Here is a 26,736-nt window from a genome sequence, read left to right as displayed (position 1 = left end):
ATATTTGTACAGAAATACATTTAAAAGTAGATCTTGATCCTGATTCATTGTTCAATTTAATAAAAAACATTTTTAATGCCATAATAACAATGCAAGGGTAAGAGAAGGACTGCTTTTGTGGAAAAATATAACTAATTTTATTCATAACCTTTATCATTTTATTTCTAGAATTCACTGTTTAAGGTTTCCTAGCTTTTAATTAATAACATACAACCATAATATTTATACTTCACTTACTGTCATCACAACACATATTGAATTATCAAAAGAAAAAGCTTTGCATTATGTTTTTCCTAACTTTACATTAAAAAGTTTCATTGCTAAATATATATGTTCATATATACATATATGTGTGGATATTTTTTAACTATTGCCATATTGTTGGGGTCTAGAATAATGATTTTTTTATCTTCAGACTATTCTTTAATGTAAAAGAATATTATGAGGCATGTCTTTAAATATTATTCAAATGGTCATCCAATAACATTTTTAAGAAGTAGTTACAATATAAACTGGTGATGGCAAAAAGACTAAAATAATCAAGGGTAATTAATCTACAGAGTATTTTCAGGACAAACACTGATCCAACACCCAAAATAAGTCCTATTTAATGTAATATGTCATCCCAGTTAACCACTGTCTGTGCCCTTACTATATATATCTAGTCATAAATGCATTAAAATCTATGCCTCTGGGTGCATAATGCAGATCAATGTAAGAACAAATCTTCATAATAGTGCTACCCCAAGTGTGGTTGGTGGACCTGTGTTTATCTGCGAACTAGTTTTTATGGGCCTCTGTGGAAATAAGAAGCATATACCAGGATGTAAATTCAACTACATTATCAAACACACGTTTAATTTCAGCTGACTTTTTTGTTTGTTTGTTTGGAAAAAAAGAAATTCTCAGTGAAGAAATCAGCAAGTTGAGTTACATTCTGGTTCAGCCTCCTTCTGTCCTGAAGTACCAGTCTATGGACCCGCTGTCTTGAGTAGCACTGCAAGTAATTTCTAAATCATTTACTAACCCTTCAAAAAAAATAATAAAGATGGACAAATAGATTATCATATTCTATTTTTTAATTATATTCCAAAGGCAAATTTTAAACAGAACTTATAAAGTATAAATTGTTCCTTTGTTTATGTAATAAGTGATACAAAGTGTTCAGAAACACTTCAACCATAAACCTTTCCCACAACTAAATAATTAAATAGTTCCCACTAGCAGGTAAATGCCCCAATTTCGTATTTGGGGAAAAGCAACTGCAAGTTTTCAAATCAGTATTAAGAATCTATCCTGAACATGATATCAGAATAGAATCAAAAGCCCACTGTGATGGACTTAGAAATTCTTGACTTTAAGTCGTTTAGGACATGACTTTAGATAATAATGCAAACTAGACATAAATTTAGTGTGATGCTTACTCTAAGAAAAGCAATTAATTCGGACACTCCTTGGCTTTTTAGGGCCCTATGTTGAATAAATTAATATAAATCCCAGAGAAATTTTCCTTCATTTTGAGTAAAACTCACTCTTCTGCTCTAGATCATGAGGAAAATTGCAAGCAGAAGGCTTTTAAACAAATTATCACAAGATAAATAGCTGTCACAGGATGAAAAAAGTAAGAATAGCACTGGGAATAAATTATAAATAAGTGTCAGTGTTTAACACAATAAAAATTAGATACGCCCAGACTCCCAGGGCCCCACCTCATCCAGCATTAGAAAGACTATGCAATAAAAGATTAGGTAAGAATACATCAATATATTGCTGCTCACCCAAGCCAGAGTAAGTTTAGCAATACATTTTGCTCCCTCTCCCATCCAAAGTACAAAGCTTTAGATTGGCCTGAAGAGAATTGCTTCAGCAACCATTCTTGTTGTAAAATGCTGACTGGTCCCTTCATAGTGTCCACGGCACAGTGTCTTTGTGAAGAGTAGCTTTGCTAAAAAGGTAGTAGCAAACTTGGACCTTGCATCAGTGTAATATGTATCTCTCTTTAAATTTATTTTGCTCTGAAATGTTTTCTTGTACCTTTTGATATAATGTCATATTTTTACATTTAAATTATTCTTTCATGTCATAGTATCAGTTTGGTATGATGCTTAGTGAATGAATATTCAAAACGGTATTTCATGTTTACTTGTTGTCTTGCACACAGGTGAATCTGGTGTGGAAGAGTGGTCCCAGTGGAGCACATGCTCAGTTACTTGTGGTCAAGGGTCGCAGGTGCGAACCAGAACTTGTGTATCACCTTACGGGACACACTGCAGCGGCCCATTAAGAGAATCAAGGGTTTGCAATAACACTGCCCTCTGTCCAGGTAGTGTTAGCAGCAACTACAACTGTGGATGTTATTGAATTGTGTCATTTGGAAAGATTTGTTATTTTTGTATGAACCGGGTATAGACATTTTAATTAGAGTGGATAAGTTTAATTCTTATTCAACTGTGAAATTTTGTTATGTAAGTGATTATTTCTGCTTTCAGAGCAGTCAGAAAATTGCATAAGTGACTCCCCTACCCACTGCAGCTAGAAGCTTGAAATTTATCTCTCTGCTTCTAATAATATTTTAAGATTGCAATATCTTTCCTTATTTTAGGTGGTCAAAATGTCCAATTGAATGTTTGAGCAAAGTGTGACTTACAGGCATACTGGAAATGTGATCTGTACCCATTACTAAAGGCAGTGGTTGATATAGTCTTTAAAGCTGGCAGTTGTTTTCCTATCACTTATCTGACCCTATCAGAGAACATAGTTCCCCTGACCAAAGGAATTCCTGCTCATTTCTTTCACTCAGTTGGTTGTCCTCATCAGAGCCATCCACTACATTGTAAACTTTAAAGTCATTAATGGAGGAAAAAATCTTTAACGCTAAATGGTGCACAGCATGGTAGCTTACCCACGTAGGGTGAGATTTTCCATGTTACATCAACATTTTGTTCTCATTTGAGGCCTACATGCATATCACAGGCATTTTGCCTTCTCAAATTACTGGCTTTCATCTAAAAATAAGTACTAAAAGGAATTTGGGCTTTCTTTCAAGAAGTCCAAAGCACATGATACTGTGAATCTCCAGGTTTATATTTTTGCTCAAGTATTTGGTGGAGGGGTGATAAAACCATCAACCACTGCAGTTGACCCTAGACTTGCATTCACAGCCTTTCCATAGGCCCCCAAAGGGGCTGGGCATAAAGAAAGGGACTGGCTCTGCAGCAGCTGTTCAGCTGTAAAAATTTTCTGATGAATTCCGTTTCCAGAGATGGCTGATTTTGCAGTTGCTAAAGGCAAGAGTAGAGAGTGGGTGGCATGGGGGAAGGGCAGAGATAATCCTAATTTCCCAGCTGAATAAGCAAGGGCAACCCATTAAAAGACAGTCTGGAGGAGTTATTGTTTAATGGGTACAGGGTTTTGATTTGCAAACTGAGTAAGTTCTGACGATCTGTTTTACAACAATGGGGATATATTTAACAGCACTGAATTGTACACTTAAAAATAGTTTGGATGATAAATTTTCTGTTATGTATTTTTTTATCACAATAAAAGGAAAGACAATCTGGAAGAAACAAAAGGGAAAAGCAGTGGTGGGCAGAATGTGGAGGAGAGGGCACACTGAGTTGGGAAATCCTGTATAATGAAATTAGGAGATTCAAAGCAGCAGATGAAGGTCGAAGTTAAAGCTAAACAGGGCAGAGAACTATGAGGAAGAGAAGACTGAATTAGCAGGAAACAGCAATAACTCCCACTGAAAACAAGAGAAATCAATGAGAGTCAGTGGGAATTAAACTAGATGAGAAGGAACATCAACTGAAAAGAAAATTCAGAGGGGAAAAATGCTTACGGAAGTCACAGAAGATGTCAATGACAGAAGATGACAAAAACAGGCTAGTGAGCAAACAAAGACTCTAGGTCTGTTAGTCAAGAGAAGGAAAACCTCCAAGAGCTGGAGGTTTTAGGAATTACAAAATTTCTAAATTTTATACATAAAATGACCTCATGAGTAAATGTTTGTGGATTTTCAGCTGGGTGTGGGTAGAGTATATTGTCTCACACTTAAAGCCCACCCCTACTTAGAGTATTTATGTTAAGGGTTCTAGGATCAAGTTTCCTTTCCTGAGCAGTGAGAAAATTGTCAATAGAGAATTAAGCTGTGCTTGATATATACATTTATCTTGTCGGCATCCCTTGGAAAAGTGAAGTTCCCTTCAGTATGCAAGGATGGAGTCTAATGGCAAATGGATGCCCGAGTGGAAGTCTGAGAGGGTGCTAAAGTGTTCTCCACAATTCTCCATTCAGTGCTTACTCTCCAGCCACTCATTATGCAATTCATATGGTTGACATATGGAAACCTCCATCCTTCTGCCAGACACCGCTGATTAATTCCTTTGCTGGGCAAGGAGAGCATCTGTAGTGGGATCAGAGTGCTCTTCCTTTCACTCTGTGTCTGATGTTTATAGAACACTGAATAATATTCTGATTATAATGTTTTTCCTCAATTTCTTAAACCTCCTACCATTATTCCTACTGAAGAAATACATACTAATTATTAGTTCCCCTCTTCACCTTCATATACTATAGGTTTGTCTTTCTAAATTTGGTTAAATAGGACTGATGATAAGAAATAATGTATCGTGTAACCATTGTTTTAGTTCAGATGTCAAATTTAAGAGAATGGAGAGTTTTGTTGATTTCTTTTTACTTTTCTAAAACTGAACAATAATTTAGCAACTTCATTATTTTAAAAATGTAGAATAAGTATTTCACTATAGGAAATTGGAATATCTTTTAGATGGTTACTGTATTTGTTATGAAATATTTTGTGTTAAATATTTTGTTCAGTTACTTGACATGCTGCTAAATATGTACCTTTTTTTACATAATATATCTTGAAAACAGTAACCAAAAGTAAATTTATAAACTAAAATAGCACATAACCAGTGTAAATATCTTTGTAAAATAATGCCTTAAATTTCCAAGAAGAAGATTAGCTCAGAAATCAATTACCCAGTTGTCACACTGTGGATATTCAAGTGTGTTTGGCATTTAATTAATGAAAATGACACAAGGATGAAATGAATGTCAAAGCCACTTTCCATAAAATATATTTAATAATAGAATTTGAGCTCATATTTATTTGTACTACTAAAGCCTAATCAATAGTGTTATAAATTAGTTGCCTTTCACACATATTATTCTAATTTCAAAAGGGTTTTCTTAATTAAATTACATGATAATGTGTTACTTCTAATATGGATACTAAGACATTCAGCTTTTTGCAAATTATTGCTTTGACATTATAGTCTCTTCAAAAATTCTTTTTACTTAGAGCAGAAAATGATGTAGGTAAACAGATAGTAAATTGAGAAAGTAGAGAGCTACATTGAATTGTGAATTCACTGTCCTGGTTTCTGACTTATAGTTTTATGATCTCTTCCAGGGTTTCTCAACCTCGGTACTATTGACATTTTGACATGGATAAATCTTTGTTGTGGGAGGCTGTCCTGAGCATTCTTGGATGCCAGTAGCATCCCTCCTTGCCCCGAGCTGTGACAATCAAAAATTTCTCTGGACATTGCCAAATGTCCTCTGGGGGGCAAAACTGCCTCTGGTTGAGAACCACTTGGTCTACTCTCTATGTTTTCTAATCCTTTAGAAGTTTATTTGGGCTAAGGAATGGTTCTGATTATTTTGTTTTTTTGTAAATGTCACAGTATCCACATCTATATATTTCTTAAGAAAAAAAGGAGTTTTATTATACATCCCAATGTAAATTATAAGGTAATTCATACACTTATTTCAAAATCTAGTAGTAATATAATTTGTATATGGTATATTCCTCATTTCATCTTTAGGTGATACAGCATAGGCATGTGATAATATAGCTAATGTCTAAGTAAAGAAGAAAACTCTAAAAATGGATTAATTTGACTTAATTTTCTTGGTTTTATGAGGCACATTTTTCAAATGGACTAGATTATTTACAGATTTTCATTCTTTACTGAAAGGTAAAAGAATCTATATAACAATTTGCCACTAAAATAAAAATATCTTTATTCTTTAACATAAATTTTATAAATAACATCTATAAAATCATAATATATCTGTTATAATTTCCTAATTCAATAATATCTAAAATTATTAATAATTTTGTTTCCCCTTCAAATGAAAAAAAATATTTTTTGATTTTTTAAAATGATGAAGGAGTCATGAAATTTCACCATGGGACAATAAAGAGTGTTAAAAAGTAGGGAGTGACATACTATTCAAAGGATTCCAGCTTTATGATTTAATCAAGATTAATTAACATTTCTTTGAGATTAATAGAGAAAAATCTGCCAATTTAGCAGCTTTTTTTTTTCAGGGTTTGTTCAATGAATACAGAGAAGTATGATTTGATTGAGGAGAAAATTAACAGAACTATCAATATGAATACAATATAGTCTTTTAACACTATATAGACAATAGAGGAAGAGAAGGTTGTTTTTAAATGGTGAAATATTGCTAATTAAAAATAAATGCAAAAATTAATTAAAGATAGGGTTTATATGGCAAAATACATTTGTATGCAATATTTAAAAAATATTTTGCTATCATTGATCACATATACCTATATATAAATATATGGATATGTGTATTTTTTTCTTGGAGTTAAATACAAACTCATTATTTATTCTTATACCAATGGATACATAGTAGCTTTGGTTTTCCAAACTTAAATGAGAAAGTTTTCCAGCAACTTTCACAGAAACTTGAAGAATTTTTCAGAGAGTATTACTCAAATTTGGTTGCTTCAGTGTTTGAATATATTTTCACAACCAGTTAGGGCGACTCAATAGCATAGATAGAAGAGAATGGGTGCCTCATAATTAAAGTACCATATATGTGTTTTTAAAGTAACAACTTGGTCAACATATACATGCAAAAGATTCTAGATATGCTATATTTACTCGCATAACACCTCTGACACTTTATATGGATTCTGCTTACCCCTACCAATGTTGAGAAGAAAGTGAACATCTTTTTATCATCCATTATAAATTTCTATTCCCCTTCCTTATTCTAGTGGGTGTCATACCAAACATCTATGCTCATGAATTTCTAAGAGCATGGTAGGACCAACTTCAAGACAGGAGCTTTTGAACCAAAGAGCACATTTTGCCCAGCTTCTTTTTATTTGTATTATCCACAGAGTGTTTATTTACATTACCTTACTATTCCTTACTATCCCAAATATTAAAAATTGAGAGGAGATTGGTTATTTGACTGTGGCAAAGAAAGGATCTAAACTTTGAACTCTAATGGACTTTATGCAAAAGGCGTCAATATTTGTTCACAGTGGCTATTATGGAGGAGCACAAATTATGTTAATATTTATGATTAGTTTGAATTCATTGTAATGGCATAGTTGAAGTATTGGTACTTGTATTAGATACTTGTATTTTCTAAATGTGATGTTAAAAAGCTATTTAAAATATGTACCATTAATTTCTCATATTTTCATTTTTTGACACCATCAAGGTCATTAATACTGAAATTTTATAATTGTTGGAAGAATTAAGTTGGCCCTTACATATTTAAATGCAAACTTAACTCTAGAAGATCATATCTGTTATAAGAAATTTAGTTTTCTATACTACCTTATAAGTTTATATTACATTTATTTAAAAATAATTCATGACTATTCTACCATGAAGGAGAGAGGTGCATTTCCATTAAAAAAGAAAATATTTAAAGTTTATGACATAAATAACTGTTCAAGTACAGAAAAATGCATACAATTTTGCATTTTTTAATGAATTTTTGAATTACCCTTTGCATTTATTTTGGCAAATAAGAATGTTAACTCAGCTGAACTTTTAAAATATTTTCATACTTGTCTACTAGATGATTTTTTTCTTAATAATTAAGAAAAAAATCATTATGACTTTATCTCTTTGCTTTTGTTGTTGAAGCTTCTTTGCTTTATTACAGTACATGGAGTTTGGGAGGAGTGGTCACCATGGAGTTTATGTTCATTTACATGTGGTCGAGGCCAAAGAACAAGAACAAGGTCGTGCACACCTCCTCAGTATGGAGGAAGGCCGTGTGAAGGACCTGAAACACATCATAAGCCTTGTAATATTGCTCTGTGCCCAGGTGAGCATATTCTGCATTTAGTGAACTTTGTGTATTTTGTATATGGGCCCTGGTATACATATGAAATATTAAAAGTACAACCTTTATTCAGTCACATTGGAAAATGTGTCCTTTGGTTACCGTCTCTTGTTTAAAACTGGGTACTTTCCTTGATTATATCATATGCAATGGTTTATAATATTTCCTCGACTGAGTACCAAAGCTCACTTTTATTAGGTTTCTATAGATATGTATATTAATTTTTTCCACTAAGATTTTATCTGTACTTGGTTTCCCCCCTGGAAAAATTATAAGGAGTCCCGAAGACTTGAGATTGGCTATTGCCTTGATACTATAACTGGAGAGACTAAGTTTTAGAGGCATTCCTTCTGATGTTATTGTCTCACACTCATTCAATTAAGGAGTAGGGGCGCACCACTGATATGTATAGAAATGATAGATACTTGCTAGGGAATCAGACTTTATAGATTCACTGCTAGATGCATAAGATGGTTAGCTCATAAATGACATATAACTTCATGTGATTATGAAGACTACATAGTCTGTTCATACAGTATATTTCTTATCTTAAATTTTTCTTTAGTTTAAAATATTCCAATGCTATTTTACCTGAATTTGATAATTGCACCCATTATTACAGAGAGAAGTCTTTATTATTCTGTTATATATTTATTATCTGTTATGTAACTACAAAATAAAAAAAGACTGGTCTTCAGTTCAAGGAGCTTGCAACTTATGACAGAAAATACACACAAAGAAATGATAGGATCTCCCAGGACTAGCCAAGGCATATCTTACAGAGATAGACATGAGTAGCAAATGGCAAAGGCTAAGAAGAATGGCAAAGACCAATATAAATATTCATCTTTTCTTTGGGAGACTTCTTCATTGGGCCATTCGGCATGTGAGCAACATAGCTGGGATCCCGCTAATGTGCTCCAAACATATTATCTATCTTACATTCAGTCCCATTTGTACTTTCAGTTCCCCAAGGTATTATCCTATGTCATGAAGCAATGATTTAGTTCCTCTGGAAATTTTAAGTATCTAAAACATCTTGAACTGTGAAAAGCCACCCAAAATATAGATATGCAAGTCATTTAACAAGCTTACTTGTTCCCTTTGACTTCAGAGAAGACGTCTAGATTCCTATATCACAATATACATTTAAAGATATAGTCATTATATTTACTCCTACAATTTTATGAATTCTGTGAATTAACATAACTTATATAATTCAATATTCATGTAATTATGAATATCAGGGAGTCAAAATTATGATTCCTTATCTGCAAATCACCCCCAGAAAAAATACTTATGAAATGTTATGTTCTGTTATTTCTGTGTCTCTATAAACATACAGACAAGCATATGGACACATACAAATATATTTATGTACTGTTTTTTTCCTGAAGATTTGGGCCAGCTTATACAAATTTTAGGTATTTTTTTTAACTGCTAAGCTATGACATTTACAGAAAGTCAATTATAGTTCATTGTTATTTGTCCATGGAATGTGAAAAAATAGGTAATGTGGGGAAATGAAAAATAATAGTTAACTATAGATTCTTTTTTAATATATTAGTTTTTATTACATCTTTTACCTCAGCTAATCCCAGAGGTATAAAGAAAAAAGACACTGATCAGTTAAAATGTTATTAACTATGTTTCTTGTAGTCTACTTTCCATGAGCTTTTCTAGGAGTAAAATGTTTGGGGGTCAGTAGATAGGGATGCTAAGTTGTGAGAATTCAGATAAGAAAACTCATATTATTCTAAGTTGATACAGTTGTTGCTTCATCACTGAAGTAGTAAACAAGTGTTTTCAAGCTAGTTGTGTTTTAGCAGCATCACTCTGTCATTGAATCACTTTAGGGCCATTAAAATTAGGTCTTTCTTTTGTGAAGGTCTTTAAATTTTGGAAGGTATGTTTGCATTATTTGTAAATCTGGCCTAGCTCATATTCTCTTATACGTGAGCATTATGGATCCATATTGGGTACTTAATAAATTTATTATGTGTTGTTTCTGATTCCTATTATTTCCATTCTTAAACTTAGTTATATCTTAAAAGATGTAAAACTCATACCATGTTGTATCCCAGTTTCCCTACTATTTCAAAGGGAATTCTAATGGCTATTATTTAAAAAAAAGATTTTATACTTTACTGAACATTTTGACATTATGTCTTTGAAATATGTAAGATTTATTTGGTGCAAAAATTTGGAATTCTCCTTAGAACTGTCTTATAGCTAAACTCAGGTGCCTTCATTATATATAAAAGCATCATCATGTGTCAACAAGATGCAAGACACTATTGAGAAGAAGAATCTCAAGAAATTTGCAATCTCTTCAGAGGATACAGACATAAGCATTTGAAAGTTGAATGCAGTTCTGAAAAACACATATAAATACTCAACCTCAATGAAAGGTGATAATTTGAGAACTCAGTGATTTCAAACTATATTTCTAGTAGCCATCCAACCTGAGATCCTAGAGACACCATCTTAAGGTATAAGGCTGTGATAGGTCGTGTATCAGTAATGAAGAAAGTGAGTCAAGACCGACCCTTGGTTCCCCTTGGCTAGGCCAATTGTTGGGTGAAGAGCAGAAGAGAACAGAAGAAACAATTGAAACAACAAATTGGGTCTCCACTCACCACCTTTCCAAGATCTGACCATGTGTCTTAGGGTAATGGGCAGTGATATTTTAGTGTTGGATCATGTCATATCAGCATTCCAGCATCATGTTTTTAAGAAATACATATAACCACTATAATGAAGTGGATACTATGATGTGTGTTGTTCACATCAAATAATGAATTATGTTTTACTTTGCAAATTTTTTATATCAGCTTGAAAGGGGATGATATCCTATTTTCACCAGGTACTTTCCTTAGTCAATGTCCACCTTTCTCTCACTTCTTTTGAGGTGAGGGAAAGCTGTCTGCCTGGAATTCATATAGGGAGAGAAGAAAGAAAGGAAAAGGTAGATATGATATATCCTAGTGTGAGTTATCAGTTACTAATTTGTGTACCATGTCTAAGAACAGATACTGGTGGTGGAGGGAGGTGGGCAAGAGGCATAGAGCAACAAAAGGGATTCACTATGACTCATTCATTGGCTATAAAATAATGTGACCCCTTTTCCCTCCTTTTCTCATCTATTCTAATAATTAAATGTGATCTATGGAAGGGTGTGTGTATGTATGTGTATGTCTGTCTTTTGGTCTATTTTTCTTATCTCATAAAACTTAGAACTTCTGGCAATCTAACCCATGTTTTTTTTTTCTTTTCTCTGAATTTTCATTGCAATCCCTAATTGAGCATCAAATTCAGTATAGTACTAATTAGTGTATACAAGGAAATTTGTTTTCATTGCCTATTTATCTCTTTGTGCAACTTTGTACCAGCCATATCTAATACATTTCTATTGAATGGATTTTCTTGATATAGACATATCCAAATTTTTAGTTCTCATCCCCCCTAAAAATTATACGACATCTTCTGGGTCTATTTAATAATACATAGATGTAGTGTAGTGGAACTTGGACTTTCACAAGAGAACACATATTTAAATTTAGGTATCACCTTTTAATATCTGTGTTACTCCCCCAATTATTAGTCTCTTCTTCTATAAGACAGGAACAATAGTATACCCACTTCACAGGACTGTGAGAGGACCTTGTGTGATGCTGTAAAGGAACCAACTTGGTAGACAGCAGATGGTGTACAAGTATCAGTTGTTATTCTGTCAGTGCCCTATATATAGTCAAAGTCCATTTGTATGACACTTGTACTTGAACAAGTTTAATTTGTTACTCTTGGCACTGAGGAAAAATTAATATAGGGAACTGTGGACATCTCAGGAGGAGTTAGAAAGACTTACTAAGAGTTTGAGCTTGTTTGGGATGATTTCAAGGAAGGTGTTAGGAAGTGGGACTTTGCTCTGGATTTAAGACTGTCAGGAATGGGGGAGAATTCTATTATTAGGTACCTTAATAAATAATCCAGGAGGAAGGAAAACTTGCTGCAATTGGTGAAGAAGTGGTAGTCAGTCATATTAGCTGAGAGAAGAGAATGTCTAGAACTTTGTGGGTTGCACTGTGACCATGTTTCATTTTATCTCACTTTATCACAGTCTCAGAATGACCTTGTCTACTGTTAATGTTCTTTGTTCTGGTTTTAGATTCACAGACTTGCTATGAGCACCAATAAAGCTGCTAACAGCACTGAGTCTAGCTATAGGTGTCAGACCAGTTCCTGGATATCACCTTGATGGTGATTCCTCCTCTAGTGTGATTTAATCACTTTACATGCTTCTGTTTTTAATGTTTTTGATTTTTTATTATTATTCAAATGGAGAAAGATAAGTGTTAGATTTGATGGAATGTTCACCTTTCTTAGGTAGGCTCTCCACTAAAATTATATAGATGTATGTACCCAAAATAAAATCAGAACCTTCTCCAAAGTTAAGTTTTTTATGGAAAAATAAAATCTTAAATTCTTAGTCCAAAGCCTCAAGGTTAATAGTGATTTTCTGTATACTATGTTACTTTGGAGTAATAGTTACAATATTTCCCTATGTCAGTAGTTGAAGATGTCAAGTTTGGTCTTCTTTGTTTCAGTTGTGACAATTCTCATTCTGATATAATTTGTATAGTAAAGTGCAAATAATAAAGACAATGGGGATAAGTAATAATTGAGAGATAGATTGAAGACTAAAAGAAATGAAAGAATTATTGACAAATTAGTTTTCATTTATAGGCTGAAATATATATAAGTACGTATGAATTAAATGATTCAGTGGCAACCACAGTGGTCTGGAATTCATAAGACATGGATTAAGATTCAGTCCCAATCTTTAATTATAAGTATTTACTTAAGCGATGTATTCATCTTCTCTGTCTCTCAATTTTCTCATTTGTAAAATGGAGCCAGCATTCATTATTCTGCTATATTAGAGGATTGTTAAATGATTAAAATTAGGTGACAGAATCTTGAAAAGTATAAAACAATATAAAGTGGAGGATATTTATCATGATTTTTATGATAATATTACTTTAAAAGTAAAGGATTTAGAAGAAATGGGTGAAATAAATTCAGAACATTATGATAGTTTTTGTTTCTTATGGACAGCCTTAATCATAGACTCAAAGAGATTTATAGAGGAGGACTTTACATTTTCCCTTCTACCCTTCAAGGTTTTTCAGCTGGTTTAAGAATTAAAAACTCAAAGTTTTATTACATGTACACAGAGGCCCAATAATGAAATCGAGTCCTAAAGAAATGACCAAAGCAGGAAGTTTCTATACTTCTTAGACAGAGACAATAAATCTGTGAGGAATTGACAGGACAAAGAAAATTTAAGTTTGGGAGCTTCAGTCAATAAGGAATTCTAAATAGAATTTGGGCTGGGGTAGTAAATTAGAAAAAAGTAACAAAGAATTATTTATCTAGCCTTCTAGGCTCTAAACTCCCTATTTCAGGTAGTAAGGAATGTCTCTTTACCTCCTAGTATAGAGAGGATACCTCTCACATGGGAGATTTACTTTATGCTTTCTGGAGACAAGGGGAGGGGCATAGTATTCTTTTTTTAACTAACTTTTATTTAAAATAATCAACATACCAAAGTGGCATATTTTGGGGTGACCTGACCTTGGCCCATACAGATTACTTCTGCCTGGTTTGTACTAGGGAGAAGTACATGTATAAGGGCTCAAGCCAGTCTGTGGGGCTGGGCTGTGTCACACTGGTTGGTCAGTCCTGCATTTAAGAAATGCATTCCTGTGAATCCAGAATCTCCCAGAGAGATCCTATCAGGTTGTATTTTTCAGATATATTCATAGTCTTTTGCAAACCGTAAGAAGAATGAAAGAATCACCCAAGGATAAGTCCTCAGGAACACAGCTAGACCCAAGTATGTCTGTTATCTAGAGCAAGAGGCTTCAGTATCCTGTTGACCTAAAGTTTGATTCCTCAGCATCTATGAGAGGGTCATCTGCCCACAGTCCCTTTGCAGGGAATCCTTTCAGTGAGGGCAATCAGTGGGAAGATGCTAAACATTTGCCTGACCTTGGTTCAAAAGTCCCTGGTTGTCTCTGCATGAGAATGTTATAATTTGTAGTTCAAATGCTACCTCATTAACCTGTTTTTTAATTAATTTACATTTTTGTCTTCTTAACCTTCTAGTCTGTTGTATGGCCGTTGTATTCATTTTGTGTCATTTCAAATTTTTAGCATTACTCTAGTGATCTTTCAGTATTAGCTTATGAGACTGTTAAAAATTGTGTCTTTATTAATCCTGGCTTGCCGCCTTTTGTTATTTAATTTTTTTTTTCTCATGTAAACTTTCTCTTAACTTACTTCCCAACTATTTGTTTATTCTTGTTGACCTTACCATGATAACTTGCTTCTATTTTTAATTTTAATTTTTTAAATGATACTTCATTTTTTCCCCTTTTTGTGATTTATTTGAAAATAGCAAATGGGAACCAAGTTTATGCTCTCTAGCATATGCCCAAAGCAAGAGGTTGGCTTGTGACATTTCAGTCTTATACACTCTAGGGGTCTTTCCAGTTCCCTAGGTAACTCCCAACTCAATAAAATTGGGGTTTTCTAAATTTACCATTACTAAATCTTATACCACAAGATAGAATTCTTCTCCCCAAATATAGATAGCTTCATTAATCAGCAATAATCAACCCCAAACAGTTGCCAAAATGATAGTTTTATTATCCAAAATAGTCATGACTTTATCTCGTGGTTATTGTTCTCCAACCTATTGTAATTGTCAACAGTTATTGGTAAGGATGTGAAAATATAGTGAAACATGGTATTTTCATTAAAATGTATCACAGAATTTAATTTGGCCTCCGTATGTGGGAGACAGGATTTTCTTCCAGGTGAACACAATAGCAACTCTCTATATATGGCAGGAGGAAGTTCATATAACAAAGTAAACCCCAGGAATCTAGCAATTTAGACTTTGCAATTTTAATTATTCTGGGTCCAGAAAATCTAGTAATGTATCACATTGCTGAAGCGAAACTTTAACTGTCCCCAGGGTGACATTGTTGTATAAGGAAGCACACTGCATGATGGTAAGACAGGCTGATCTCTCAGCACTCTCCCAGCTTCAAAATACAGCCTTATTATTCTCTATTCTTAGTCACCTTTGTAGGATAGCTCATAAAATAATAGGCAATTGGAGTTTCTAAATTGAAAAATAACACTACAAAAAAAAATGCAACTGCAAATGCTTATGATGGAAATGAAGAGAAATGGAAAAAGCCTAAGAAGGTGTTCTTAACTGAGCTACATATTATAGAAGAAATTACGTAATTTAATGCAATATTTACCAAACAGTGTTCCAAAAAAAGAAAAGAGAGGAGGGATGATTACATTTCAAGTACTTTTGGGAGGCCTAATTTTAAACAGGGTTAATGTGATATAGGACCCCCTGCATTATGACTATAATGGTATCACAAATTCAACATATTCAAAATAGACATTTTGATATCAGGGCTATATACCCCCTGATGTGTTTGAATCCTAGTCTAATACAGTTCAGCATGAGGGTCCACCATTTACCTGTTTCAGTAAGCCAGAAATCTGAAAGTCGACCAGGATTCTCTGTTTTACTATGCTCCACTGCCAACCTATCAGCTGTACATCTAGACAGCACCACAAGTTCATCCACTTCTTTCTGTCTCGACTGATGGCACTATAATCTAAGCTACTGTCACCTCTGTCTGGGCTACAGCATAGTCCCCTACTATCTTACAAGACTGAAGCTTGCCCTGTACAATCCATTATCATCACAACTCCAAAAGTAAATATTAAAGTATAAATTACATCACATCACTTCTCAACTTTCAAATCCTCTCATGGCTTCTGATATGACCTGGTCACAAGGACTGGAGGGCCCCGTGGATTTGGCTTCTGCACACTGTCGAGCCCATCTCCTGCCACTCCCCCCCCTTTTTGTGATCCCCAGAAGCCCCTGCCTTTTCTCTTTCCTGGAATACGCAAAATTTTCTTGGCCTCAGGACTTTGTACCTGTGTAAAGATTTTCACAGATCTTCACATTTCTGGCTCCTGTTAATGACTCAGGACTCCGCTCTAATATGTGGGTTTTTGTTTTGTTTTGTTTTGTTTTTCTGAGAGGCATGGCTGAGCATACCCTAACACGTTGTCCTCTTTCATCACATTGTCTTTATGACACTTCTGGCTGAAACTCTCTTGTTCATTCATTTATTTACTTGTTTATCATCTGTCTTCACTCCCCTCTCAGACTATATGTTCCGTGAGAAGACAGCTTGGTGGGTCTTTATCACTACAGTTTTCCCAAAGTCTAGCAGTGTCACAGTGTACTTTCTTTGTTCCTTTACCTATGAGTGAATTAGAGGACTCCAGGAAGAGGTTTGGAGTATTTACATTTTCTCTAATTATTGAGACCTCTTTTCTGACCGAATAAGATGTTAATCATCGTTCAGTAGGAACACAATTTTAGAAAGAAACTTTGAAGTATTTTCAGGTTTGTGGATTTGCAGTGCTTCTGGAGTGTATCTCTTAAAAATACTGGAAGTCTGTGGTATACAGGGGCAGGTGGGTGGTGGGGAAAAGGGCTGGTTTTCTCTGCTGCCTCCATACTCACCCAAGTGGAAAGGAAACCTGAATGTAGGGATGAAAGATTCCCAGTAAAGCATCCAATAAAAACAAAAAAGGCAGCCACTTCATTTCTTGTAGTACTTAGATAAGTGGTTATAAAAATAAATATAAAATAGATCATATGGTGAATGGTTTTTATTTTTAAATACCTTCACATTTATACCTAAAATATTAATACATATGTCCTTCTTAGAAATGGCTAAATGTCGGGGTGCCTGGGTGGCTCAGTCGGCTAAGCGTCCGACTTCGGCTCAGGTCATGATCTCGCGGTCCGTGAGTTCGAGCCCCGCGTTGGGCTCTGTGCTGACAGCTCAGAGCCTGGAGCCTGTTTCAGATTCTGTGTCTTCCTCTCTCTGACCCTCCCCTGTTCATGCTCTGTCTCTCTCTGTCTCAAAAAAAAAAAATAAATAAAAGTAAAAAAAAAGTAAAAAAAAAAAAAAAGAAATAGCTAAATGTCTAACACAAAACTCTTAATTTCCACCTCTCAAAATCCTCAACTTTTTCCCAATTTGGTAAAATAACTCTACCATTTCCTGAAAGGTCTTGAGTCTGATGTCCCTAAAAAGAACACAATTAAATGATTTTTTTTTTAATTTAAGGGTATCAAACTGAAAAAAAATTTTAAATAAAACAATGTCCCACACTTGGCACTAAAAGAAATTCTTTCATGTGTATGTCTGTTGTCTAATGCTTTAAATTAAATTGATGTATCTGTCTGGTTCTAACTTGTCAATTTTCCATTTTCCCAATAAATTTGACTTAACATTCCAAAGGAATATTGGGTTTTCCTCTTTTTTCTCAGTCACTTTGTCAAATCAGGTCTTTCATAATGGTGCAGATAATGTTCAGTAAAAGGAACTAGTTTTCAGTGTGAAAACATCCACTTTTTATGACTTCAGTTTCATTGCTATTTCTTTTCTGTAACTAACTTTATGAGCAAAACTGTACCTATCTAAAATATATGTTTTGTTGATGTGTTTGGTTGTGTTGAACCTCAAAAAGTCCCTCAAAAGTTTAATGTTAACCCATTCTTGAACTTCAACCAAAACAGAATGTGTACATTGGCAGAAAGGACTGAATGACTAATACTACAAATGTATGAATTTAAAATGTTTTTATTTACTTACTTACTTACTTACTTACTTACTTTATTTATTTATTTATTTATTTATTTATTTATTTACTGATGGTGGTGCAAAGTCTTCTTTTAGGAAAATCCTATTGAGCAAAACACTTCACAAATATTCTCATTTTTCCTAATCTCAGTAAGGTCTTTTCTTATTCCTCACCGATAGTACAACACCCTGCCAAATTATCTTCTCTCTGATTTCCACCTTTGATTTGCTCATACCTGACTCCACATCTTCTTAACTGGAAAGACTTATCCTCTCTTCTTTGCCAGTGAGTCTGTAACTGTTACATTCATTTAAAAAATAAAGATAACTACAAGTTTACCTCAAACCAGAATTCTCAAGGACATCACATACTCCTTTATTCTGGTCACTCAGCTTTCAGTCAGGTTGAAATCCTCTAATTTGTCTTTGTTTATGTGTTGCTTTCTGAATATTGTCACAAATTTGAATACCTGTACATTCTTTTCCCAAAAGATGATAAGGTGCAGATACAAATCTTATTTTTGTAAACTCTTCTAGGAATGCCTGGTATAGTGAGAGCTCATAATGCAAGCTCAAGAGATACTATCTTTGAAAAGCAAACTTCTGAAGTGAGAAATGCACTCATCTTTAAAGCCAAAATAGGAAATGGGTAACTTATAACATTCCATTGATTCACTAGCCTTTTCTTTTTTTGTCTGGCAAATGGACTACATAGCCAGTAGGATTGTATCAGATACTTTTAATGAAGTGAAAGGCTAAAATTACATGAATGGGATGATTAAATTGGTATTTCATGATTTTTAATCTCACAAGGGGTTTATTAAGTACAGGTAGATACCTATTAAATAATCTTCTTTTTTAATAGCTACCTGCAAGGCCTGAAATTAGGTTGACAATACTTACTCATATTCTGCCAGTCTTTTTTGTTTGTTTGGATGGGTGGATGAGTTTTCACCGCAGTATTATCTTATGTTGGAGTTCTGGATTTATGGTGAATTCTCTCTCACTGCAATGAAACTAAGAACCATGGAATGATATGGAGAAAAAAGCAGACAGTCATATACCAGTGCGTTTATAATACTTATATTCTAGTTTATGCATTCTAAATTGGATAAATATTTTTGCCTGATTCCTTTGCTCACTTGTATTTTATGGTCTATAGGATTATGCCTTTGTGGGTGCTGTCTCCTTTGTCTGAATTATCCAGATCTCACCATATCAATCTAACATAATTATCCCTAAGTAGATGTGATAATTTACTTTATGTGCCATGTTAAGATGTTACTGCTTTTAACCTTTTATTTATGTATTCGTGTGCATAATGTGATTCTTCTACTAAATTACAAATTTTTTGAGGGTAGGATTCCTATTCTTTTATTTCCCTATTTCTCGTAACATCTGTCATGTTATTTCTCATTCTTCAAGGCTTGCCTGAAACTTCACTTTGTCAAATAAGACTCCTCAGGCCCTGCAAACTCTTACAGTGTCTTGAAATTATCCTTTGAGACAATGCTATAAATAAATTAATTAATTTATTTAGCTTTTAGTTAGTTGTTTCATTCCTTCTTTAAAACATGAGCTCTATGAGTTATTGATTGGTCAGGATTTATTTTATTCACTGTTCTGTGTACTCATCTCCTAGCTCGAGATCTCTCATTGTTGAGTAATCAATAAATATTTTTGAAGCAATAGTGGCTCAAAAGAGAAACTGGATACATAAAAGGAAATAGAAATGAGAAAGTAAGGTAATAATAGTTTAGGGGGGTAATAATAAAATCTAATGCCAATGTGACTTTCCATTGTATTCACTTAGAGTTTCCTGGTTGAGATTCATCTCCAAGGTTAATTTTAATTTATACTTTCTGGACAGCTCTCTCTATTGGACCATCTCCTTACACTGTCTCTCTTTCTGCTTTGGCAGTTGATGGGCAGTGGCAAGAGTGGAGTTCATGGAGTCAGTGCTCAGTGACATGCTCGAATGGGACCCAGCAGAGAAGCCGGCAGTGTACTGCAGCAGCTCATGGGGGCTCTGAATGCAGAGGGCCATGGGCAGAAAGCAGAGAGTGCTATAACCCTGAGTGTACAGGTGAGGCCTGATCACTACATTTAAAGAATGTCTGCCATTTATAAAATGTGGCAGGACCGTGCCAGACAATCATGGGACAATGAGATGATTATGTATTTCTGGTAAATGATGCCACTTGTACCAGAGCTAATTCTACTGTATGCCATACTCATAAAGCAACAAAATTCTGGAGATTCTTAGATTAAATACAAATTAAGTTGATGAAGTTTATCACTGAACTTGTCCTTTTTACAAGTTTCAATGCCCATTTGAAGATTCTGACAAATTTATATAAACTTATGTTAATCACAGTGCTCTATATTTGACTAGCAAGCCAAATATTTGAATACAGCTTGTTTGTTGTGGTAGCTTAATAAAAAATGAACAGACAGTAATGGTCCTCAGATTTCAAAATTCTTAAAACAGTTTCAGTAGGCTACTGCCGTTGACCATGACACATTTCTTTCAGCCAATGGTCAGTGGAATCAGTGGGGTCATTGGAGCGGATGTTCCAAGTCCTGTGATGGCGGCTGGGAAAGGCGAATAAGGACTTGTCAGGGTGCAGCAATAACAGGACAGCAATGTGAAGGAACAGGTGAAGAAGTGAGAAGATGCAGTGAGCAACGATGTCCTGGTGAGAATGAACTGAGTTTATCCCAATGGAAATATTTTGTTACCTTAAAAAAAAAGGATTAAAAATATTGTCATTAAGGGCAATAATTGCTCGATTGAAGGATTGCTAATGATAAGTGGCAATTTACTTGTTTCTGTAATGTATGTATGAGGTTTCCTCTGTTTATGTGTCATAGACTGTTGCCTCCATGAGTTTTTTAATTATTTGCTGTAATATCACATTGAAAAATGCGATTATACAAAGGAAGCCCAATTGAACAATAACATGGCTAGATAGGATTTAAATTAGTTTGGGGTACTATATTTTTCACTGTGTTCTTGAAGTATTTGTTGACTGAGAACACAAAACCAGTTGCCTTAGATTATTTATGATAGAAGTAGAAAGACATAAGTGTTAGATAGCTGAGTGAGAAAATAAAGAGATGATGTTTGAAATTCAGAAACTTTTAAATTTCTCTGTTAATCCATCCCCATGTAGGACTTTGGGCATCCCCACTAACTTGCCCTGGTTGTCCCATTTTCTGCTAGGAGGAATGCATTTTAAAATGAAAACATAAGGTCTTAATTAGTGGTGAAAGAATGGAAATGTTACTATATTAAAGGATTTTACATATAAAGATAGAAAAAAATGAAAAGTCAACAATTGCCCAGATTACTGATCATATATTTTAATAGACTATTTTACAACAAAGACTCCTTCCTAATTGTGCATACATTACATAAAATATTATTGACATACTGAGGATTCAATAACTAATTGAAAATTAGGATTTTAGAATGATACCATAGACAAAATTACTGTAAACATACTAAAAAGATGATACGATGAAATTTTTAAGTTTCATAGCTGTATATAAAGGAAGTGCTGAAAACTTAAAAGAATTTGAAGACCCTATTAGAGGCACTTACTGCTAGTAATGCCTTGTGGGCAAGCTAGCTTATCTCTCTGGCTATCTAGTTCCAATAGGTGTGGAGAGTACAGCTGTTTAAGGTTCCTTTTCAGTTCAGAAAGCAATGGATTTCCAAATGTGACTGCATCAGTTTGGGGAAAAAACAAACAAACAAGGCATTCTAAGAGATATTCATGAGTCAAAGCTTTGTTTTTCTCCATAGTTAGAATTCTAAAGACTTCTCACAGTTCAACACTAATACCAATAGAAACTGGGCTCTAAGAGTAACAATATGTCAGTAGGATTTTTTTAGAGCTTAGAAAAGATCTAAAATTATCTTTGTTAATTCTTAAGACCACCTGAATTCAGAATGATAAGTGATAACCAGCAAGTAGAATTTTATTGAGGATACCTACACAAGATTAGTAATGTGAAATTCCACCTGTGCTCCATAAGAATTAAGAAACATTAAACAAAACACTTATTTGCCCAAAAAGAAATTTCATTAGAACAGTAAGACATGATTAAATAAGACCCTTTTAATATTTGAAGTTATCTAAACTATTGTGAATATGTTAAGGACCTTAACCGGCCATTTAAAAGCGTCTTTCACCTGCATATGTACAGTTAAAAATGATGTTGCTGCAATCACATTTACAAAGATTGCCACCTGCTGTTTGAAAAACATTTTACATATCTATTTACAAAAAAGATAGTATACCTTATACACTAGGTTTGTCTGCTGGCTTCATGATTTAAGGCAGGTTGAAAAATTATTGTATAAAATTATAGTATTTTGTATTTTATATATATGTGTGTATATGTGCACACACACACGTATATGGTATTAACCTTAGCATTTTCATTTTACTCTTTTCAATAATGTAATTTGAAATCTCTTGAAATTCCCTCCAAGTGTATAAATAATGTTTTCTTAAAGAAATTTTTTTTAATGTTTATTTGTTTTTGAGGGCAGAGAGGGGCAGAGAGAGAGAGAATATGCTGTCAGTGCAAAGTCTGACCTGTGGCTCAAACCCATGAACCGTGAGATCGTGAAGTGAGCCGAGATCCCAGGTCAACTGACTGAGCCACCTAGGTGCCGCAATAATGTTTTCTAATTAAAATGAAGTATTGAAATCAGCTAACTAATTCACAAATTAGTGGTTGTACAGGAGTAAAATAAATGAATATATGAGCCAGGATTTTGAAAATATCTTAAACTGGTACCTTTATACAAATCAGAGTTATGCCTCAAAAATTATATATGACTATTAATTTCAAATATACCTCTGCATCTGTATAGAGTGTTTTTATCAAAATAAAGGAAGATTTCCTTTCTGAAAGGTTCCTTTCAGAACCCTTTGTCTGTTCTATGTGCAATCCCCTTATTCCCACATTATTTTGTCAAGAGAGCAGGATTGTAAATAAATAACTAAGTTTTCCATAGTGGATTTGATTTCTATATTGGCATTCCAACTCTGCACAATTGCTTCCCTATGGTCAATATACATTATTTTTGTGTCCAGCATACTGGACTCTAAGAGTAATGATCTGTTAGCAGGGATTTTTAGAGCTTAAAAAAGATCTAAAGTTAGTTTTGTTAATTCTTGAGGCCATATGAATTCAAAATGATAAGAAGCACTCCTGATTTCCACCATTATATTGCTCCAAAATTAAATATTAACAATATAAATTGAGAAAACTTTCATATTTTCTCGTTACTAAGGCATTTTTTTTCTTTTTGTCAATGACAAAGCCTTAACAAATGTTTCTTGTAAAACAATGTGTTTTTTTCTACTATTATTTTTCCTACTGTTTATCTTTAATTTTTCTTCAGATTGCTGGAAATTACTAGTATTTATTTTTATGCTTCAGTTAATTTGGATGCAAAACAAATTAATCAAGTTTGCCAAGAGACCCTCTGTTGTCAGGAAGTAGAAGTATAATGTACGCACATCTTTGTCTGGATAATTAATGAAAATAATGATTAATCATCTGGATTTAATCAAAAGCTGTTATGATGTCTACTAAAAATGGAAAATGAAAAATATTTTCCCAAAGAGAATACGATTTTTTTTACTAGTAAATACATAAAATACACGTATTAAAAAGAGCATCACGGGGCACCTGGGTGGCTCAGTAGGTTAAGCATCCGACTTTGGCTTAGGTCATGATCTCATGGTTTGTGAGCTTGAGCCCCGTGTCAGGCTCTGTGCTGACAGCTCAGAACCTGTAACCTGCTTTGGATTCTGTGTCTCCTTCTCTCTCTGCCCCTTCCTGTCTCTCTCTCTCTCTCTCTCTCAAAAAAAAATTTAAAAAAATTAAAAAGAGCATCATTACCAAAAATAAGATAATGTTTTTTGTCTTCATAAGGAAAGAGACTTAGAGGGATGAAAAAATTACATATGTATATTTTAAATACTGTTAGCTGAGGAATAGAGTAGATACAGAGTGACAATTAAGTTGGTTAATTTTTAAATTGGTCCAATTCACCAACTAGTGATTTCATTGATCTTAATCTCATTGTACATCCCCAGACTTTGAGGGTTAAAACAGTTGAAAGGTAATAGCTTCTCTGATTTTTTTTGCTACAATATGAAAACTATTTTTAGCTTTTGTGTTTTTCCCCAATATTTCCGATATTTCTGGTTAATATCATTCCGAAGGCAGATGTTACTGATGTTACTGGTGGATTGGCCTATGTAAACTTTCAGGCTTCCTGGGGACCTCCTTGCTCCCTTCCCAGGGGAGGGGATGGCTATTTCTAGGTCCAGTTCTTAGATCTATTATTCTTTAGTCATTAAGGGTAATGCTAGTTGGGATCTACCATTCACAGGTAGAAGTTATACTTAATTTGTATAAATTTAATAAATTTATTTATTAACTTAATATATAAATATTAATTAAAATTAAAATTTAATAAATAAATATTAATTAATATAAAATAATTAATTTATTAAATTAATAATTTAATAAAATGCTCTTTTTTGGAGTTACCAGTGTTTTGTCTGCAAGTGATGAGTGAAGCCCATAGGTTGAATGTGCTGAGAAAAACTTGGGAAATATGTACACAGTACATTTATGTACTGTGGTCTAATAACTTAGATCAGAGATGTAGCAATTATTGTGATATTTAACTCTAAGTATTCATACCAAAGGAAATCAACAGTAATGTTTGTAATCCCAAACTTGTATTGAACATTGTAATGCATTCGTATTAGAATTTATGCCCCCGCCTGGGTGGCTCAGTCCTTTGAGCATCCGACTTCGGCTAAGGTCATGATCTCGCAGTCTGTGAGTTGGAGCCCTGCGTTGGGCTCTGTGCTGACAGCTCAGAGCCTGGAGCCTGCTTTGGATTCTGTGTCTCCCTCTCTCTCTGCCCCTCCCCCGCTCATGCTCTGTCTCTCTCTCTCTCTCTCTCTGTCAAAAATAAATAAACATTAAAAAAAATTACGCCCTGTAATACCGTAACTATAAGCCCCCTCCCCACTTAGGAGAAATGCCATTCTGCAAACGATTGTTCCTTATCTTTGTTACATTGCTGTCCAATGGGATTATGTCTTCTCTAGAGACAAGAGAGACTTTCATTTGCTTTCTAAGTGATTTTCTTTTAATTCAGCTTTGGTGGGAAAAAGGAATCACAAAGTTTGCTTACTCTAAGCTTCCTGACTTCTTTGAGTGCCTCTCCTCATTATCCAATCTTGTGTTTTCAAATTTTAGCAGATCTAAGTATCATCCAGAGAGCTTGTTAAAACACAGATTCCTGGGTTCCTGGGTGACTCAGTCGGTTAAGCAGCTGACTTTGGTTCAGGTCATGATCTCGCAGTTTCTGGGTTCAAGCCCCACATTGAGCTCTGTGCTGACAGCTCAGAACCTGAAGCCTGCTTCAGATTCTTTGTCTCCTTCTCTTTATGCCCCTTCCCAATTCGTCTGTCTCTGTCTCTGTCTCAAAAATAAATAAACATTAAAAAGATAATATTAAAAACAAAACACAGTTTCCTAAGCCAAACTCCCAGAGAATCAGATTCAGTAGGTATAATATGGGCCTGTGAATCTGCATTTCTAACAAACTCTCAAGTGATATCGATGATACTGCAGATTACCCTTTGCAGATTACCCAAACACTGCCTGTAGCAAAAATAAGTGAATAAATATAAATAAATAAATAAATAAATAAATATATATATATATATTAGATGATAAAATTACCATAAAGTGGAAAACAGTCCTCTGCCTCAGCTACACTGGTCAAAATTGAGATATCTCTTGAACAAGACTATAGAATTTTATTTTGTTTATATCACTTCCTAAATGATGAGGGGATGGTTCCTGTAATCAATTAATACAGGCAATCCATTTCAAATCTCCCTAGCCGACTCATTGTTCAACCAAAATAAGATCTCTTTATAGTTGTCACTTAAAAAATAGGGCTATTAACTAATCACTGTGGACAAAAAAGGATGATTTAGTCATTTTTTGACTTTCAGTTCTCCAATTGCTATTGTTCCTGTTTCATGGAGAGCAGAAGAAACAACTTGATATAAAGTTGTTTGAACACATTTGCTATAAAGCTGTGCACTTCCAGGACACAGATCTGTAATGCTGCCATCCCAGCAGCTCTCTTCCTGTGCAGAAGTTCATTTTCTTTAATGTTTTTATTTTATTTTTTTACATTTATTTATTTTTGAGAAACAGAATGAGACAAAGCGTGAGTGGGGGAGGGGCAGAGAGAGAAGGAGACACAGAATCTGAAGCAGGTTCCAGGCTCTGAGCAAGCTGTCAGCACAGAGCCTGATGCGGGGCTCGAACCCACAAACTGTGAGATCATGACCTGAGCCGAAGTCGGACGCTCAACCGACTGAGCCACCCAGGTGCCCCAGGAGTTCATTTTCACTGCCTCTTATCCTTCAAGGTTATTAGCTACTACATAATATATGCACAGGTATATAGTATGTGGGGTGGGGGACAAGTATCAGAGAGCAGGACGAGGTCTTGGCTCACATTGACTTATTCTTTACTCAGTTCCAGTTTGGAGGAGTGTTGGATCAATCACTATCACCACATTTATCTCTGTTAGCGACAAGTTTAACAAGTTAGCCTTCTACATTGTGTGGACCACCGCATTTTTAAAGCTAAACGTAATCATGATTAGAAACCCAAATATGTGAGGTAAAATTTACATTTCTAAAGAGAAAAAATATATACTTCTCTGTATTGAAATATTCAC

At 34.3% G+C, this 26,736-nt stretch overlaps 1 protein-coding gene across 5 annotated transcripts in view; it reads left to right on the top strand.

Moving 5' to 3' along the window:
• The window catches only part of ADGRB3 (adhesion G protein-coupled receptor B3), a 721,030-nt gene that overhangs the window by 298,170 nt on the left and 396,124 nt on the right, over positions 1-26,736 (top strand). For all 5 annotated transcript variants that reach the window (XM_053904766.1, XM_019417654.2, XM_019417653.2 and 2 more), the window contains 4 exons: positions 2,162-2,323; positions 7,972-8,136; positions 19,843-20,007; positions 20,456-20,620. In XM_053904766.1, the coding sequence (XP_053760741.1) occupies positions 2,162-2,323; positions 7,972-8,136; positions 19,843-20,007; positions 20,456-20,620 (657 nt within the window). The remainder of the gene's footprint in view (positions 1-2,161; positions 2,324-7,971; positions 8,137-19,842; positions 20,008-20,455; positions 20,621-26,736) is intronic.

This window comes from Panthera pardus, unplaced genomic scaffold (assembly GCF_024362965.1).
Source record: "Panthera pardus isolate Hobbes unplaced genomic scaffold, ASM2436296v1 HiC_scaffold_17, whole genome shotgun sequence".
NCBI classification, from domain to species: domain Eukaryota; kingdom Metazoa; phylum Chordata; class Mammalia; order Carnivora; family Felidae; genus Panthera; species Panthera pardus.
This window is presented reverse-complemented; position numbering and strand designations above follow the sequence as displayed.